This window comes from Astyanax mexicanus, chromosome 14 (assembly GCF_023375975.1).
Source record: "Astyanax mexicanus isolate ESR-SI-001 chromosome 14, AstMex3_surface, whole genome shotgun sequence".
Lineage (NCBI taxonomy): Eukaryota > Metazoa > Chordata > Actinopteri > Characiformes > Acestrorhamphidae > Astyanax > Astyanax mexicanus.
Genome location: NC_064421.1, coordinates 34,886,032 through 34,906,379, shown reverse-complemented (window position 1 = coordinate 34,906,379; position 20,348 = coordinate 34,886,032). Strand labels below are relative to the sequence as shown.

At 38.3% G+C, this 20,348-nt stretch overlaps 1 protein-coding gene across 2 annotated transcripts in view; it reads left to right on the top strand.

Annotated features, from left to right (window-relative positions):
* Positions 1-273: 273 nt before the first annotated feature.
* Positions 274-20,348, top strand: part of rps6ka1 (ribosomal protein S6 kinase a, polypeptide 1) — a 78,489-nt gene continuing 58,414 nt past the window's right edge. For both annotated transcript variants that reach the window (XM_049464086.1, XM_049464085.1), the window contains exons 1-2: positions 274-860; positions 17,971-18,015. In XM_049464086.1, coding sequence (XP_049320043.1) covers positions 798-860; positions 17,971-18,015 — 108 coding nt within the window. In that variant the 5' untranslated portion in view covers positions 274-797. The remainder of the gene's footprint in view (positions 861-17,970; positions 18,016-20,348) is intronic.

Sequence of the window (20,348 nt, the reverse complement as noted above, 5' to 3'; positions counted from 1 at the left end):
CGTGCTTAGTCTGGCTAGTTCTATAACGTTTAAAGAACATTTGAGCAGTTATAGAATGTTTTAAGAACATTTGAAAAATTCTATAAATGTTCTTTGAATAACATTCAAAGAACATTTGAGCAGTTCTAGAACGTTTCTAGTACATTAATCCATATTGAACCGGAGGCAGCAGCGCCGTTAGCGTACTCCTCCAACCAATCACAGCGCTGGGAGGGCGGGGCTTGTTCGAAAACAGGTGGGAAAGAAAACATGACGTGACCGGACCAGCTGACTGTCGGTTCACTCGGTTTCCTCGCGCTTTTAGAAGCACTCGAGCGCGTGCGTGAATGTGCGCGCGTGCATGTGTGTGTATGTGTGTGTGAGTGAACGAGCGAGCGAGACCCACCGAGGCTCCGTGGACCGCGCGGGATTGTGTACCGGCGCCGTTTTTGCACCGGAGAACGTTCAGCAAACGAACCGTGAGCGTGGTTTCAATCAGGTCGTTTCAACGCAAATGAAAAAGCCATAGACGTCGACTGAACCTAAATCAGATTTAACGTAACGAGCAGCCGACATCGTCCCCGGTTCCAGGAGCGCGCGCGAGTAGTTCTGCGGTGTAACATTACCGGAGTGGAAGTGAAGAGAGCGGATTGTTCCTGTCGGGCCCCAGCAGCTCCAGCAGCTGTATTCCTACAGGGACGGACTGGTTTAACTGGGACCTCTTGGAAGAAAACTCACCTGACCTCACCTGATCTCTCTCTACCTCACCTCACCGCGCATTTAGACGTTTGAGTGGAGCAGCAGGAGTCGTGCTGAAAATGCCCCTCGCTCAGCTGGCAGAGCCATGGCCCAAAATGGAGCTGGTGCCACTGGAGACAGAGGTGAGGAGGGGGGCACACCGGGGCTGAGGTCACACTGCTAAAGTAAAACTCACATTCATGACTGATCTGAACATGCACTTCTACTCACTACTGACTGATCACACTACTGACATATCACACCATTACTGACATACTGAGTCTACTAATGCACTCTGATCACACCACTGACATACTGAATACAATTATATCCTATCGGATCACACTAGTGGACTGTCTGATCACACTACTGACATACTGAATACACTAATGGACTGTCTGATCACACCACTACTGACATTCTGAATACACTATTGGACTGTCTGATCACACTACTGACATACTGAATACACTATTGGACTGTCTGATCACAGTACTGACATTCTGCTTACAAAAATGGCAAATCTAATCACATTACTGAAGTAAAACTCACTTAAATGACTTCTGTCACACTACTGGCATGTAACTTTTATTAATGAACTGTCTGATCACAATAGGGGTCTCCCTCATCACACACTATTGACATAACTGACATTATTGACCTGTCTGATGTCAGTGTGAAAAAACGTATGCTAATGTTCACTGTGCCGAGCTTATCTGTTCACACTACTGATGCACAACTCACATGACTGGTGTGTCTGATTACACTGCTGATACAGTCTTTAAATTAATGTCAGGTCTCATTATATAGTTAAGGTAAAACATGTGTTTAAGGCCTCTGTAATCACAATACTGACACAAGACTGACAGTAATGATCTGGTCACACTACTGACATAAGATTTACATTAATGGCCTGTCTGACTACACCAGTGAACGTAAATGCTCAGAATAGACTCTGTTACATTTCTTGCTAATGGACTGTCTGCTCACCATGTTACAGTAAAGATGACACTAATGACCCCTCTAAATACACTGCAAAAGTGAAACATGCTCTAATGGACTCTCATGCTTACCTCTTAATTAAGAACTGTTTAAAAATGCTAATGAAGTCAAAATGTCACAGTAATGACTTGTCAGATTTTAGTACCAGAACAAAATTCTAATTTGAATGTACTATCTGATCACACCATAAAAAAAACCTGTATTAATGACCTCCTACACCATTCATGTAAATTGTCACAGCAATAACCTGTCTGCTCAAACCAGTGAAGCAGGCCACCAGTCTTATGCACGGACTGATCTGATTATAACAGTGAAGGAAAAGATCACACTAATTCATTATTAATGATAAGTCTGATCAGTAAAAGTAAAATAAAAGTCTCATCAAAAACACTTAAGAAAAAAATATATTATTGATTTGCATGATTATACTTTAAGATCCTTGTGGTCACGCATGATTTTGTGAAAAGTGTGGAAAACTCTGAAAAATTCTGGAATGTAAACTGATCTTGGAGCATGGTTTCGAGCTGGCAGTGTTGGTGGGTTAGGCTGGCATTAAGAGACGACGTGTTCCATCAGGATTTGAGTTTTTGTCTGTGCAGAGCCCATCTCTGAGAGAACGAGGTGAACTGTTCTTTAACCCTGAGGCCTGTATCAGCTTGTTCTGTGTGTGTCAGCAGTCCTACAGCATCCAGATGGTTAGCCTGACTTTCAGAGCCAGAAACAGTAGCATGCAAATCTGTTTCTTTCTTTTTGTCCAGCAGTAATGCCTCAAAAAGACATGTCCAAATCTTTGTGTGCATCCCCTCTTATGAGTGCTTTCGGTTACTGAATGCACTTACAAAAGGACTGGCAAAAAAATAGAACTCACTGGAGCAGATAAACATAAACCCCCATTCTGAACAAGTTCGTCTCAAACCCCCACTCTGAACGAGTTAATCTAATCTCCGTCCTCCACCCTGAATGAATTCATATAAAATACTGAATTATGCAGAGAATTTTAAACATCTGTTGAAATTGAACTTTCCATATTACTGATGACTAACTGCTGCAGCATTTCTGCACTATTCCATAATTCAAACACAGGGTTATAGCAGTCATACAACCTTGAGCTGCTGCCAGCAGAGCTTTCACTGTATTAGCTTTTCTGTGCTTATCTCAAGAAGTTTGGATGTTTTGCAATGAGAGACAGAAGGAAATGATGTGGCACTCCTAAAGCCTTGGATTCACTAAGGAACTAGGAGCAGATTATAAACAGACTGAACATATTTATAGGTTATATGCAGATTATATACTGGACATTTTACACTACACTACTGGGCACGATTCACTACATGACCAAATTCCTTATCACACATGCCACCATGCACGTGACTCGCGTTACCTAGGAGATTCCGATGCTGACATTAAGGTTCACCAGCTTGCAGTCAGTGTTTTGTGCTTCTATTTGTGCAGAAGCAAACAAAAACGTAAAAAATGCTGTTGGGTAAAGTGTTGGGTTGGGAGACGTTGTCAGCATGGTCTCTATACATTACATTAAGAGCTGGAGGTAAACAAAACATTTAGCGGCAACAAATGGTGCAGCAGTAGCAGTAGACTCAGCAGTAGACTCCAGCTTCTGCAAAAGTGCTAACATTATATGATGGAGCGGACAAAAAGAAAAGGCTGTAATTATTTTATAAGTGATAAGTGTGTTTTGTTATAAATAAAAGGCTACTTTAGTAATATGCATCTAGCATAATTTAATGTTTATGGTTACACTGTTTTATAGTGTTACGTTTGTTGTACTAATATGGGCTGGTTAAGTCTGAGTCTGTAAAAAGTTTCACCTCCAGATTCAGATTTTCTGATGCTATTTTGTGGCTAAAAAAACGAGTCTCAGCCCAGACTAGAGACAGCTGGAAATCGGGGTTAAAATCAGACAAAAAGTCCTGTAGTGTAACTCCATCTTAAAGTGGCACAACATTTTACAACATGGCCAAACCTGAAACAAAACTTATAGCGGTTATATGCTCAAATAAAATGCAGTTTAACAGCCTTCCATAAAATGTATAAGGAAAGCAATTGTCTTTGAAAATTGATATAAGGCCGTGATTCCTGAGATTGTCTTATGTATCAGATTTCAGTGCTGGATAAATAGACTAATCTATTGGTTTTCAGTCCTGGTCCTGAAGTGCCAATTAACAATACATATTATTAACGACAGGGTTTAAAACACTGACCAATAAAATGTGATGCTTCTTTTTGGAAGATGCTTTGAGCTTATGGTTGTTTACCATACCTGGTGCAACCAAATTGTGAGCTGTAGGACTCTCTGGAGTGATGATGAAGCTCAATCTGCCAAAAATATTGGAGGCTGGGAGATGTTTAGCTTTAAAATCTGTGTGGTGTTTGGTTGCTTTGAGGAACTAACACGATGGGTTGAGGTGTAGCTTTGACTCATTGAATGAATGAATTTAAATCCATGGTTTCAAACATTGTAAAGAAGCCCAGAGTGCGATGATGCTGCAGTGTTTAGAAACTGAAGGGCTTCCTTCAGCTCTTTCTAGCCATATATATGGTTTATGCTGATGTGTTGAGGCGTTCTTGAGTTACTAAGCTGAGAAGACCATGTGTTTTTGTCGTCCTCATTGTGCTGTGCACCGGATTATAAGGCGCACTATCAATGAATGTCTATTTTCTGGTCTATTTTTATACATGAGGTGCACCAGAATATAAGGCGCATTTTAAGCAACACTAGATTACATATTTCTCTCTTGAAAACTGTTTATTTGGGTGAGTAAAGCGCTTCCGTTTATTTACAGTAAGCTTAGATTCCCAATATTTTCAATAGCGCGGTTAGCAGCAGTGCTAGACGTGGAAAGTATCACTTAGCTCTACTAAATGCTACCCGACAGCGCTGCACTGAGGAACCCTGAGTGTCCTGGTAAGCCAAGGCGATATTAGCTAGCGCTTCATCCCACGTAGCTTGTTTTAACACGGTAAACATACAGGCTACAGCCAGATATACTGACCTCTGAACAGCAAAAGAGCTAGCTGCAGTTAGCAACTAATGCTAATACTGCTCCAATCTTGGTACTGGAGAACTAAACTGAAACTCCTGTATAGCGCTTTACTTTAGTGGAGTGACTTTACTGCTACTTACAATCTGACTGGTAAAATTCATACAATGCACAGGATTATAAGGCGCGCTGACGATTTTTTTAAAATGGAAGGAGTTTAAGTGCGCCTTACAGTGTGAAACATACGATAGTCTGTGTGAAATACTGTGCTTTGAGCTTTACAATTAAATGTATTATTTTTTGAGGCAGAGAAAATGTCTCCATGATTTTTTTGTAATCAAGGTATTCTCATTAGTAACAATAGATTAAATAGCTTATTTATAATTTCCTCTGAAATCAAGGTTACTTTGAAAAAAGAGTTTATCCTACTTTTGTGGTTCAGGGAAGGCTTTTTACAATATTTGTAAGGATCTGATTGCTTTCAGTGACAAAAGAAGCATTCCAGAGAGTATGCACTGATTCCTGTCACATTCCTGCAGTAACACAACCCTTTTGGACTGAGTGGCAAAACATTGTACAACATGGCTGTATTTCTTATGGTTAATGGCCAAACCTGAAATAAAACAAGTGATTATATGGTCAAATCAAAGGCAATTGTGCTCCACAGTGATCCATCAAATTTATTGAGAAAGCAATTGTCCTTAAAAATCGATATGAGACCAGAAATCGTGTTTCGTGGCATTTTATGCATCAAATTTCAGTGCCAGATAAATAAGCTAATCTATTGGTTTTCAGTCCTGGTTCTAATGTACCAGTACCCTGGTGGTTTTAGTGTTTTTCTGCTGCAACACAGCATGAGCTCATCAGTTATTAAATTAGTTGGGTCAGGTGTGCTGTATCAGTGATCAGTTTCATTGGCCCTAAAATAGAACCATGTTGGACTCAATGAAATGTACTAAACTGTTTCCAAATAATTCACAATAAATATAATTCATAACCAGGTTAAAAAGCACTGTATAATTAAATGGCATGCTTTTTATTTTGGAGATACTATGAGCTTATAAAGTAATCTATGGTTATCATGCCCAGTGCCACCCAACATTGAGCTGTAGGAGACTCTGGAGTGATGATGGAGCTTCATTCAGTATCTCTGAGATAAACCCAACTTCACTGATGCACTCACTTCATTTGGGCTGAATGCAATCAAATGTTAGTGTAAAGGAGACATATTACAGTACAGGCTGCTTCTTTAGGAAAAGGACAAACCCACTGTTCTTACTCCCATTTTAGATGAGACACTGCAGAGGAGCAGGTGTCTGCATACTTTTGCCCACTGTAGATGAAGAATGTCACTCTGCACACTCTCTGTTGTGAACTGATCTCGAGTGACATGGTGACAAATGACTCTCCGTCATTGTGTGTGTGTGTGTGTGTGTGTGTGTGCACATGCTGGAACAGACCCAGATTCTGTGCTTATTCTGGTGGCCTGTCTCCTGAGCTTCTGATTGAATAAGGCCGCAGTGTTCTGGAGCAGCCGTGTGGACCGGTTCCTCCAGTCTGACGTCCGCCTGGTCCCAGATGGACCTTCATGAAGACCAGTTGACCTGTCTCCTGCAGTAATGAACTAGAGCTCTGGAGACTGCAGCATTTCTGTGTGTGTGTGTCCAGTTTTGTCTTATGACAGCAGAAACAAAAGTGTTTAATTAGCAGGTGTGAGGGTCATTAGTGATGTAAATTAGTGAATTTATCTATTCTCTCTCTCTTTTTCTCTCTCTCTTTTCCCCACTCACCTCCACTATAAAGAAAAAGATTTAGAGGGGATTCTATTACTTTGATTCTGCTGCTGGACGTGCAGATTTTGACAGGGAAACAGAACTTTTGAGTAATGTTCTAATTCATATAATGGCAAGCACTACTCAACTAAGTAAAGAAATAAAGGTCAGTCAATCCCAAAAAAATCAAGAACTTTAAAAAGTATCCTTAAGTGCAGTCGCAAAGACCATCAAACTTTATGATAAAACTGGCCCTCATCAGGACTGCTTTAGGAAAGGAAGACCAAGAGCTACCTTTGTTGCACAGGATAAGTTTATCAGAGTTACCAGCCTCAAACACTTTTAAGTTACTACATGATTTCTCATGTGTTCCTTCATAGTCTGGATGACTTCTGTATTCATTTACAATGTAGAGAAAAAAATAAAACTAAGACAAAGCAGGTGTGTCCAAACCCGATTGCCAGAGAAATTTGGGCTTCACACATTCCTGCACGTTCTGCCTTCTAAACAGCGCTACACAATTATCAAATTTGGCTGTGCAGACCAACAATTGAATCAAATTGTGTTGAAGATTCGAGTAGAATGGCATATGAGTCAGTCTGGTTCAGTAAAAGTTTCTGGATTATGTTTAGGTTTGATTCTCTGCGCATTTAGCAAGGAACACTGCCTTAATTAGCTTCAGTCTTGCAACCCGCCCACCCCCCAACGAACTCTCAGAGCCTCCCAGTAGGTTGCGACTCCGGGTTAAGACTTTTTGGGTTTGAGTCTGTGTACTTATCAAAAAAAGCAACAGTGAATCCAAAGATATTTGTTGGGTAGTTGAACTGCCAAACTGGTAATAAAAAAAAACATTTAACTCATTTAACTAATTGCTGAGGAAAAAAATCACCATTACAAGCACATCAGATGTTGAATTAATAACAATAGATAAGGGGGTTTTGATGCAAATGCAAACTACATGTAAATCATACTTAATCAGATTTGGCACCTTTACCTTGGGTGACTAGAACAAAATATGTTGTTTGGTGTGCCTGTACTGATTAATAAAGTTGAATACAATTATTAAACAAAAGAATATGAATGACTAAAATTGTGTTGCTGAGGTAAATGTATTGTGGTTTGTCTGCTGGGATATTAGTGTTCATTTGTAGTTTAGTATTTGTTTTTTTAACCAAGCTAGACGCTAGAGCTGGGCGATTAATCGATTTTATCGATTAATTCGAATTTACAGTTAAGGACAATGTGTTTTTATGAAAATCGATTTTCTTTGAGTTTTAATTTTCACCACCAATGCTCCCCTGAGCTTAGCCCCGCCCCTCTCTCCCGCGCACAGCCCCGCCCCTCTCTCCCTGCTCTTATAATAACATTTAACAACACGGCAAAAAACTGATTTATGTAATTTACGTAAAAATAAAGTTATTTTGAGATGTGACTGCCTATTTAAAAAGCAACAGAAGTTGTTCATTTGTTGAAGTTTATTTGTATAATTTCTAACATATTTAGAGTGTTTGTTACTCACTCACTTTCTCTCTCACAATGTTAATCCTTTACAGCTTCGAAAACATGTATTATGCAAATTAGGCGATGACATCATTTAGTGAGTTATAGCGACTTTTAGGAGATTTTAGTAGGTCAAAAAAATCTATTTAAATCGAAAATCTGATTTTTTTTGGGCCATATCGCCCAGCTCTACTAGACGCAATTCCACGTCAATGGTCTGCTGTACATAATAAATATATATATATATATATATATATATATATATATATATATATATATATATATATATATATATATATATATATAATGGAATGAAGAGGATAGACATAGAGAGAAAAGGATTTAAAATAAATAAATAAACATTGGCCTTGCCGCTTACTCACAGAAACCATTGCACTCAACAGCCCCGCCTTATCGATCCACACACACACACACACACACACACACTTCTGATAGTAATAGAGCTACAGTGCCACTAGAGAGAAACACATTAGTGGGGTCAGAGCGATGGTGTTACCCTGGTAACTGCAGCAAGCTGGAAAAGGACGTTTTCCTGACTGAGCTTTTAGCCCACCGTCTGCACACTGCTGAGACCCCCTTGAGCCCACTGCTCAGTTAAAGCCATGCGCTATATGTTCAAAAATATATTAGGACACCTGCTTATTCATTTTTATTATTTTTTTTTTATTAAGAAACTTAAAAAGGGGTGATCCTCCTTTTAAAAGAGTGACTGTATATATTTTTTTATGGAAAGAAAAAAAAAACGTTCCACTAGACTTTGCAGTATTGATGTGAGAATCTTATTGCATTCAGCCACAAGATTAGTAAGTTCAGGATGTTGGATCGCCTCATCTCTAGATCCCCAACTTATCCCATCTAAAAGCTCTGGACTGATGGAGCGCCATCCAGAAAACACATTTCCAATGCTCTACATCTAAGTGCTGGGGGCCTTTATATACATTTGTACATTAATTAGCAGAAATGGGTGCAAGTTATGTGAGCTGAAGGCAGCATGTATTAGATGGAGTGTCTACAAACATTTTGGCATGTAGTGTAGTTTGTGCTTCTTCTCTCTCCCAGGGTAAAACAACTTAACACAAGACAGAAGAGGTTACAAGACTGACCACAGGCTGATCACACCCCACCCAAATCTAGAATCTTACAGGCAGTAGAGATACAGTGGCTTGCAAAAGTATTCAACCCCCCTGAACTGTTGATGAACCAACACAAAGTAGCACAGACTGTGAAGTGAAATAAAAAGAAAATGATACATTGTTTATTATTTTTTTATAAAATACAAATCAGTGCAGTCAACTGCCTTCAAAAGCCACTGAATTTGTTAATAGGGTCCAGCTGTGTGTAATTTAGTCTCAGTATAAATACAGCTGTTCTGTATCGACCTCAGTGGTTTGTTAAAGAACACTAGTGAACAAACAGCATTATGAAGACCAAGAAACTCACCAAGCAGGTCAGAGATAAAGTTGTGGAGAAGAAGTTTAAAGCGGGGTTAGGTTATAAAAACATATCCCAAGCTTTAAGCATCACAAAGAGCACTGTTCGATCATTAATCCAAAAATGGAAAAAGTATTCTACAACTGCAAACCTACTAAGACGTGGCTGTCCACCCAAATTGACAGATTGAGCAAGGAGAGCACCAGTCAGAGAAGCAGTCAAGAGGCCCATGGTCACTCTGGAGGAGCTGCAGAAATACACAGCTTAGGTGGAAAAAAATCTGTCGAAAGGACAGCGATCAGTTGTGCACTCTGATAGACGAATCTGGCCTTAATGAAAGAGTGTCAAGAAGAAAACCGTTAATGTAAGAAAGACATAAGAAGTGCTGTTTGTACAGCAAGCATGTGGAAGAAGGTGCTGTGTGGTCAGATAAGACCAAAGTTGAACATTTTAGCCTAAATACAAAGTGCTTTGTGTGGCTGAAAAGTAACACTGCTTATCATCCTGAACACAATATCCCTAAAGGGAAACATGGTGGTGGCAGCATTATACTGTGGGGATGCTTTTCTTCAGCAGGGACAGAGAAGTTGGTCAGAGATGATGAGAAGATGGATGGGGATAAATACAGGGTAATCCTGGTCTCTAGATGTGCAAAGCTGGTAGAAACAAACCCCAAAGCACTTACAGCTGTAATGGCAGTAAATTGTGTATTAATATAGGGGGGATGAATACTTTTGCACTTCACACTTTTCAGATTTTTATTTGATGAATTGAAAACCATGTATTATTTTCATTCCACTTCAAAAATACTTTGTGTTTGTCTATCACTTAAAATCCCAATAAAATACATTTGTGTTTGTGGTTGTAAGGTGACAAAATGTGGAAAAGTTTAAGGGGTATGAATGCTTTTGCAAGCCACTGTAGCTGTAAGGAAGATTTGATTGATCAGGTTCTGATATTGGATGGTCAGGTTCTGATTGGTTTGTTCTGATACTCTAACTCATTCCAAAGGTAGTGGATGGAGCTCCATCATCCCACCAGAGAGCCCCACAGCCCAGTGATAAGGGACATTATACTTATAGCCCCTTAAGTGGCATTGAGCATGGTGAACATTGGTCCTAGACCTTCCTGATCATAAATGCAGCTTAAGACCAGTTCCTGCTGTTTGCTGAAGGGTCAAACCTGGTGTTTGATGGTCAAAGGGAAAAAATGGTCATCCAGGCACAAACATACCCAATACTGGTAACTGGGGTGGGAATTACAGGGCATCTGTCAATACAGTATTATCATGATAACGATAATATCACAATACTCAATACTGATTTTGTGACACTTGATATATCGCAAGACAATTCTGTACAATACTTCTGAAATACTTCTGCAGAATAACATACTTTTTACAGTAAATATTAATAATTTGTCTCACCTCTACTGGTCAACCAGCATACTTTTGTTGGTCAACCAGCTTTTTCATGCTAGTCAACCAGCATAGTCTTGCTGGTGATGCTGGTGGACTAGCTTGGTCACACTGCTTGACAAAAGGTTGTCTTGCTGGCAGTACTGGTTAAACACCTTGGTCATGCTTTTGCTGCTGGTAGACCAGCATGGGTCTTGCTGAACCCGATTTTGGACCAGCGTGATGCGGTTTGTGGACCAATGGTCCTGCTGATCTTGGTGAGGCTTGGTCATACTGGTGGTCTAGCTTGGTCTAATCCATCAAACACATGCAAAAAAGCACACCTTATTGTGGTCAAGAGTCTAATGAGCTTGAAAAATGGTCTGGTTTTGTTTTTCAGCAGGGATGTGTTCAAACCTACTCCAGAGTGTCCTGTTTTATTGGTCATAGCTTTACTATGAGTGCGGGCATCTTAAGGCACCTGAACCTAATCATTAGAATGGCTGTCCGGATACTTTTGGACACAAAGTTGTTTGTTAATTCTCAAATTTAGGCAGATTTCACTTCACAGCTGCTTTGTGTTCCTATAAAAAAACAGTACAATTGTAGCACACAGTGTACATATATGGACTTTGTTTGTGTTTAGCCTCATTGAGCATCCACATCTGGTTAGCAGAACAATAATTCTATCCATTAAATCACCCAGAATATAAACAGAGCAGGAGAAAAGTGCTGGCCTGCTCAGCAGATTTCGTGTTAGCTAACAGGCTCTTTCAGTGTTATTCAGGATTTAAAGGAGAAGTCCAGTGTGAAAAAAACTTGGGGTGTAGTGAAACATGATAATGAGTATGAACTGTTGAATGATCCACCTGCGTTCACCTTGTGCATTCCAGGATATATCGCTTTTAGCTGATGCACCGAACAGACTTAGGGGCGTAGGGTTGCCCATGCAAACCATTAACACCATTAACAATGCAGAGTACCTCCACATTTCGTTGATAAAATTTTGAATAGTGCTGGGCGATTTTCACGATTAATTCGGTCAATTTAAATAACAGTTCAAATGCCAATTTTTAAAATGGAGTAATTGCAATTTTACCTAAAATATCTAAAATATCCAAAAACACTAATTTTTAAAGTGTTTATCCGTCTTACAATGGTTATCGGCGCATCACACAGACCAACTCACGCATATTTTCTAAACATTCTGCTCAGTCCAAGGACTGAGCTTGTACTAGAAAAAAGTTCCAGCACTTGCCACACAAACATCGGGTGGGAAAAAGCGTGTATTCAGCTAGAAATAAAGTCTGCCATTTCTAAAAACTGTAGCGACGTCGCTCTCATGTCTGTCAGTGTGTGAGTGTAGATATGAGGTCAGCACGTGATATGAACGCATGGGCTTGTTTTGATTCATTGATTTACTTAATTAATTGACTCAACCCAAAGAATTTGAATACCAAACAGATGATTTTTAGTCAGGGGGGCAAATTGATTATAATATTTTTTTTAAGGCCATAATCACCCAGCACTAATTCTTAGGCCCTGATATTTAAAATGAGGCATTGAGAACTTTGAAAGTTCAGCGATTAAAAAGATTTTATTCACACAGTACCTTGAGGTAGTTCCCCAGGGCACCAACAACATGACAGTAAGTCACAATAATTTGACTGACAAGCACAAATGAATAGGTGGGATAGGGGAATAGATTGCTAAATTAATTCTGTGTAAAGTAGTGTGTGTGTGTATGAACAGGGTTTTTTTTTAAATAAACTATCTATGCACTTTCAATGTTCTCAGTGTCTTCTTTTATATATCAGGACCCTCAGAATTCTACCAATGAGGTGTGGAGCTAATTTGCTCTTGTTAATGGTGTAAAAAATATTGTTTTTTTTTTCTATATTTTTTTCCTTACACAGCACTATGCCCCTATCTCTAGCATTGTAAGCCTGTTGGGAGCATTGGCTTAAAGGGCAGTATTTTTTATTACTGGAGGTGAACAGAGGTGGGCTATTCCACAAAGGTTTGTATTTCTTATCATGTTTCACTACAACCCAAACCCAAATATAACATATGTTAACAGAGAGTCTATCTTCTATCTCTGTGTCTATAATAGAGGAAGCTTCCAAAATCCTAGCCAGGTGTATTTCACTGAAGTGTTGCGACCCAGAGCTAATGATAACCAAAGTAAGTTAGTGTTGCATTTTGTGGAGAAATTAAACTGTGGATGTATGTATATGTATTTTCTGCAACTGCAAAATACATTTAGTTTAATTTTATAAAGTGTTACTAATTAATTTGAATAAATTCATCTCCTTTTTGCTACTGCTTTCAACTGTAGTCGATGATGCATAAAGAATGCTGTAATAAACCTTAATGGGATAAAAGAAATCGAGAATAAATAAAAAAAAGTATTTAAAAGGGATCTTTTATTTTTGTGTAAGCTAGATCTGTTTATGCATGTTTTTGTCCTATAAAAAACACTAAATCTGATCTAAAGAGCTGATTAAGACCAGAATCCTAAAAACAAAAAGACACAAAGTCTGTTCTGCTTGGTGTGGCTAATTGCTAATTTTATAAGCTTTCATTAGTTGTTAGCTACATTAGCCTTTAGCTCCACTTTATAACACAATAAGCACATTTCAGAGCCTAAAACCCGCCTCAGCTGATCTGGATTTGAGGTGGGAGTTTAGAAGGACAGTGTAAATTAGATTTTTTTTGTCAAATTGCTCCTGTAATTTTCTTCTCATCATCTCCGAGCCTCATGGACACTGTGCTATTATCGTAGCGTTGCTGCAGCTTCTAGCTCTGTAATGGTGCAGGCAGTTTAACACTCGTCTGATGACATTTTAATTTCACTGTAAATGGCTCTACAGTGTCACAAGTACAATAATAAACCCTCTTCATCTCTTTTATGCCTCTCTCGCTCTCTCATTTCCCCCTCTCTCTACTTCACTTTCTCTCTCTCTCTCTCTCTCTCTCTCTCTCACTTTATTCATTGCAGTAATTTCAGCTGTATTACTGTAGCCATCTGAAGCCCCGCTGTTCTCACTGATACTGATGGGAATGTTCTGTCTGAAGTTTTGTGCTTCTACTCTGAGCTTCATGTTAAAACGTAGCAGTGAATATGAAGCTTCTGTTATTAAAATGGAATTCCAACAATATTTAAAAATCTCTGTTTTTAAATTTAAGGGCTAAGATGTGGACAAAGTCATTTAGTGAACTGGGTAAGACCAGGAGTTGAGTGTGGATATAATGGACACCATACTATACCAAATCAAAACCTATATGATCAGATTTATTGTCTCATCACAGAGTACAAATGTACAGGTAAAAATAAATAGAAAATATACAATTAACTTAATGTACACCTTAATACCATTTTGCACTTTCTTTGTGAAAAATATTGAAAATATTATGACAAAATCAAAAACAAAATTAAATCACTTAATTTGCAATTTAATTTTTCACGTGAGCACAGGTCATATGTGACAAAAATAAAATTTAAATTAAAAAGGCTTTTATTTTCATTACCATATGAGTATTTCACAGTCCAATCTAAAATGAAAAAGCTAATTGTAAAAAAAAAAGAAAAATAAAAGCTTTATTTTTCCTTTTCTTGATGAACTGCATAGTAAATTTCAAAACTAATATCAAAATGTAATTATAGCGTTTTTATTTATTAGTCCTTGTAATGGGCTGCATATCTGACAGAATTAAAATGAAAACACAAAATTGACAAGTTACATTTTGTGATTTATTGTTTGATGTTGAAGGCTCTTTAAGTTTTAAAAATAAAAAGGGAATCTTAAAGGAAGATTAGCGCTGTTTTTTGTTTTTTTCATTTTCAACTGCACCAGAGTGCAAAAACATGTAAATTAAAAGTACCATTGGAAAAAAGGTTAAGTTTGATTTTAGTTTTGACGTGTATTATGCAGTTTATCAAAAAAGAAAAGGTGAAGCTTATATTTTTCTTTTCAAAATTAGCCTTTATTTCATTTTAGATTTAAAATACCCATATGGTAATAAATTAAATGGTATAAAGGCTTTTTAATTTTAATTTTATTTTTGTCACATATGACCCAAGTAAAAAATTTAATTGCAGTGAAGTGATTTAATTTTGTTTTTACTTTTGTCATAATATTTTCACACCTTTGGAAAAAGAAAGCGCAAAATGATATTTGCATTTTCATTTTCAATTTTATTTTTGGCAGGATTTACCTCTTATACACTATAGTCAGAAAAAACTCAGGAAAGAGTTGTGGGTATCGATGTAAACACAGCAGCAATGGTTGCAGTGGTGCATGTTAGCAGAGCTACCCCTCATCTCTTACTGTTAGTTTAAAATGACAAAGGTTAGTATGTTTATATTTACTGCACTTACCTACCAAATCCACACTATGAAGATTAGTGTATACTGTAAACCTTATCATATTGGTGTGAAGTACTCATTTGTAAATATTAGGGATGCAAGAAAATGTCATTGTGTCAAAGTACCGCAATATTTTGTTCTGCAATACTGTATTGATTTTCAAAAACACAGTTTAATTTTCCTAAAAATGGTCAGTGTGCTTTATAATCCAGTGAGATTTATGTAGGAATTTTATCATTTAGGTTGTAAGGAGCAGTAAAACCACTCCACTGAAGTACAGCGTTATACAAGAGTTTCACTTTTGTTCTCCAGCACCGAGACTGGGGCAGTATTAGCATTAGCTACTAACTGCGCTAACCGCACCCTTTCACCGTCCAGAGCAGTGTATATTGGACTGTAGTCTGCGTGTTTACCTTGTTAAAACAAGCTAAGTGGGACAAACCACTAGCTAATATCATAATATTTGAAAATATTAGAAATCTAATCTTACTGTAAATAAATGGAAGAGCTTTACTCACCCAAATAAACAGTTTCTGTGTAGATTCACATCCAGCACTTTGACTTTAAAAGAAAATGTTTTTTTTTTAAGAATTACAGTTTTGTTAGCTTAGCTTAGCTTTACTTAACTTAGTTATCCCCACTATCACCCAGCGCCAAAACCTGCTAAATTAGCACCTTATCCGGTGTGCCTTGTGTATAAAAATAGACCAGAAAATAGATGCGCCTTATAATCCAGTCACCTTATTGTGTGAAAAATACGATAAGCTTCAAACAATTGCAATATATCGTGTTGCTTACAGTATTGCAATACATAACCATATTTTGAATCATAACCCCTATATTGTGAGATGTATCATATTGCATAATCATATCATGTATTGTGATATGCATTATATTTCTCAGATTTTGTCAATACACAGCCCTTGTAATGTTTTTTTTAGCTGCATACTGGGTGATAAGTGTCTGTGAGCTTAAATTAATCAGATTTGGTCACATTACTGTGGTTTCTGTGGGAGAAAGAACATGCTGCACTAAACCTCCCCAACCCTGCCAAAGCCAGCTGTTAGCATCACAGCTAACCTGATCCAGCTTTGCTGAGTCTAGCTGTTGTCTGTTAGCACTGCGTCTCTCTCCCTGCCACGGCCGGATGGTGATACAGCGGCTTATTTTCCCCAACCCTGCAAAGGAGGGCTATTAGCATTGAAACAAACCTGCAGACCCTGATAGCATCACAGCTTTTCTCTTCCAGACTTCCAAACTTAAATACTGCTTTCTATTATCATAGTGTTGGATGACTGTTTTTGTTCGTTGGAGGAATATCTGGCCGGTTTGTTTCGCCTGAAGGATTAGTCTTTCGCACACTGTTGTGTGAGCTAGTCCATCATCTTCTCTTAGAGAGCCTAAGTTTCCACAGGGTGTGACTGAAAATATACGCATGACTGAACTGGTTACGAACATCAAAATCTGAGAAACACACAAACAAAGAAGGCGTGGCTTCATTCTCCCCTCAGGACACCTTTACTCCTCTACGTTTTTACATAGAAATTTGTTGTTTGCTGCATGTTAATATTAAAATGTCAGATTTCCTACCTGACGCATCTGCAAAATTAAAACATTACTATCAGTATTTGTTTGTGCTGCCCCTCTCCTAAAGCTTACTGTTAAACTTTCGCAGATTCTAATTCAAAAAGCATTGTTTTAATCATGATTGATCACAAAATATTGCTGTGATTTATACAAGTTTTTTAAAGTGATTGACACAACTAATGTGAATGTAATTTTATTTTGCCAGTCTTGCATTAATTTTTTGTTCATTCTTTAAATTCATTCTTTATAGTAATTCTTATTTCATTTACATATAAATAGCTACAATTTAACACTTGCGTGTTAAGTGTGATTATTCATATTTAATCTCTGAATACTGCTTTGTTGATTATATTTTGGCAGCAATAGTGTTTACTAGTGTAGCCTGCACAGTTGTGAGCGTTTATACCTGTGTTACCATTGCTCTGTGGCTGAAAAGCAAAAGAGAAAACACGATGTTTAGCAGACCAATCACAGCTACTGTGGTCTGCGTCTATGCGATGTGTAGTTACAGTTCTGGGATGGTGTACGTCAGGCTACAGCATAGGCCAAGGCATAGATTCAAATCATAAAACAGCAGGAACATAAATTGGCATCTACTGCTGAATAACTGTTTGCCTGTGTCACAATTCCAGTTTCACTGTGTCCAACTTTAGCTTTTGACTTCAGAGGGTTTGTGTGATGCCTCCTGGTGTGAAACTAGTTTTTTTCCTGATAGAACTGACACCAACTGAAAGCAGCATAGATGAATGTCTAGACTCTTCTACAGTCCCTGATCCATTCCAGGGAGTTAACGGCCTAATGACTGGGCCATACAGCCCTCCTCATTAGCGCTTTTTCAGCCAGCCTAGACTGTATAGAATTAGCTGTGTTAATCCTTTTTCATGTATTTCCTGCATTTTCACTTTCTCACATGTTTTAATTAACGTAATGTAGGGTTCTCCATGTGCATGCCTGAGAGTGTGGTGATTAGAATGTTCTGCGGGGGTCTCGCAGCCCATACAGGAACACACTGTGCTGTTAGTGCTGCTGATTAGACACATGCGAGTGTGCCAGACCCAGCTGTGCAGTGAACAAGAACACACACATAAACACACACTCTCACACTAACAATCACACTTGTGTATAAGAGTGCACACAACCTCTAAAATCTGTTTTGTTGTTTTCTTCTTCTTTCAGAACGGACAGAGCACAGCTGAGGACGGCGTCGCTCCGGGAGTCAAGGTAAGAGGAAATGAAAAAGAAAACATACATACACACACACACACACTTGTTTTTTCCTGCTAGTTTTTCATCTTTATTCTGCAGCGTTGGAGTGTTTGACCATTCCTGTGTGAAAAACACTCTTAAAAACCAAGGTTTCACTAATAGTTCTTGGCTCACTGTATAATCACTGCAAAATGTTGTATCACATGGAAATTCTCACACTTCCACATCTCGTTTATGCAAATGGGTCTTAAAGAACCAGCAACTAAAAGGTTCTTCAGGGAAGTAAAATTGGCTATTCTATGGCATCAGTCCAAGGAGATTAGTTGGGCCTTTTTTATAATTTTTTTTAAAGGGGACATATTATGCAAACCTCTCTTGGTCTCCACTCTCTTGTTCTCCACTGCCCCTGTAAACAAAAAAAGAAAAAAATCTGTTTTCTCTCAGTCAGTTGAAAGATTTTAGTGCCAATTAACTTTCAATTCACGAGTTTTCAATTCATGAGTCTTTTATTGCAGTTAAGCATGAACTAGCTTGTTTGTGTTTTGCCATTTAGCACAAGCTAACATTAACGTGTGATAAATGCTGGCCAGTTTTGTTTGAATTGCTTGTTTGAATAAAAGTGACAGAGCTCTTAAACGGCTTATTCTGAAAGGGACTGAAACTGGCAGGAATGAAGCTAAAGAGACCTCTTTAGCTTTTATTTAGTGCAAAGAACTTAATGAACATGTTTTGTAATCTAGCCCATAGACCTATTCTAACTTGTGTAAAAAAAAAGGTATAATATGTCTCAAAAATGGTTCTCAGATGGGATTTCTCAGGTGGTTCTTATATGGTACCATTAGTAAACATTTGTTAGAAACCCAAACATGGTTGTTCTATTATATCTGTTCTATAAACTCTCTGGAATATTATTTAGCACCTTCTATTTAATGTTCTTTGGGGAACTTGGAATGTTTTTAGATGGGATTTCACACATGGTCCCATGACTGTCCACTCACAAGTTCTCTAAGGGATTAAATATAATGGAATTATATTTAAATTATAATATATTTAAGCTTGTTACGTTTGCGCTAGGGCACCGCCATGTTGCCCGTGCAGCACTGGAGACGTCACGAGGTTGGTTGGTGAAGAGCCCAGGTACATAACTAGCGTAAAAGAGCTTGTTGTTTGTGGAGATTATGGATGAAGACGAAGCTGAACTAGGCTAACGTGGAGCATTTACTCAGAGATCTTTCCTGCAGAAACCTGAGCAGAACTTTTCAGATGCTTTTCTGAGAGCGAGACGTTTTGGAGGTGTCTCTTCTCTCTCTGCGTGGAGCCACAGCAGGTACTGCCATCCCGTTAACTAGCTTCTTTATATAACTTACATTTAGCTATTTAACATGTAAAGTCCATTAGTCCATTAGGACTGAATGAAACGTACATGATTTAAGTGGATATTGTAACACAAACAGGCGCTGTTTGGTTGATAAATTGTTCAGTTTGGAAGTTAGAAGGCTTAGCTTCATCTAGTCAGTGTTAGTTAGTTAGTTAGCTAGCGATGGCTAGCTATGGTAAGATAGCTAGATAAGTAGCTAACGCTAGCTATGTTATCTTTTAACTGTCAGCTTATCTAGACTTTCGGTAAGTTACCTCTCTGTGCTCTGCTGGGTGGGCACGTCGTTTGGCTCGTACAGCTGCTGCTCAAAGCTGCTGCTGTTACAGTACCTCCGGTCGGACGGTCTGTACATCCAAGTTGTTCAGAGGAAAATTTTAAACTGGAGGAAGAAAGCCTCGGACTGCAGCTTATTTGTCCGGAACTAATGCTCCCGACTCAAAACCCTATCCTCTATAGTCCTGGTCTAGAAAGTGCTCGCCACTAACCTCTAGCATTGCAGCTACCGCTGAAGAACAGCTGTCCGCTTAAGAGGCGAAGTATAAAAGTGAAAGTGAACTATTTTCTCATTCTTCACCCTATAAAAGTATACTACACCCAGGGGCAATACAAAAGTGCCCCCCCGCTTTGCATTGATTTTCGGTTTGGGTTTTATTATCTATTAAGTTACTGTAGACCAATAGTTTATGTTAGTGAGGCGTTCGGGACAAGATGGCGCTGCGCTTACTTAAGAAAATGACAATTAGATTGCTTTTTATTTTAATTCAGTTTTACTGACAACTGTTAAACTTTTAAAATTTGTTAGAGTGAAAATACATCTTGTGAATTATACTAAATACTTGAAGTGTTTCATGTCCCCTTTAAAGATTCTTTAGGGATCAGAAAATAGGCTTTTGTCTTAAGTGGACCTTATTTGGTGCTATAGGGAACCAGAATTGTTCTTTACTCCAAAGGATATTGTTTGCCTTTTTAT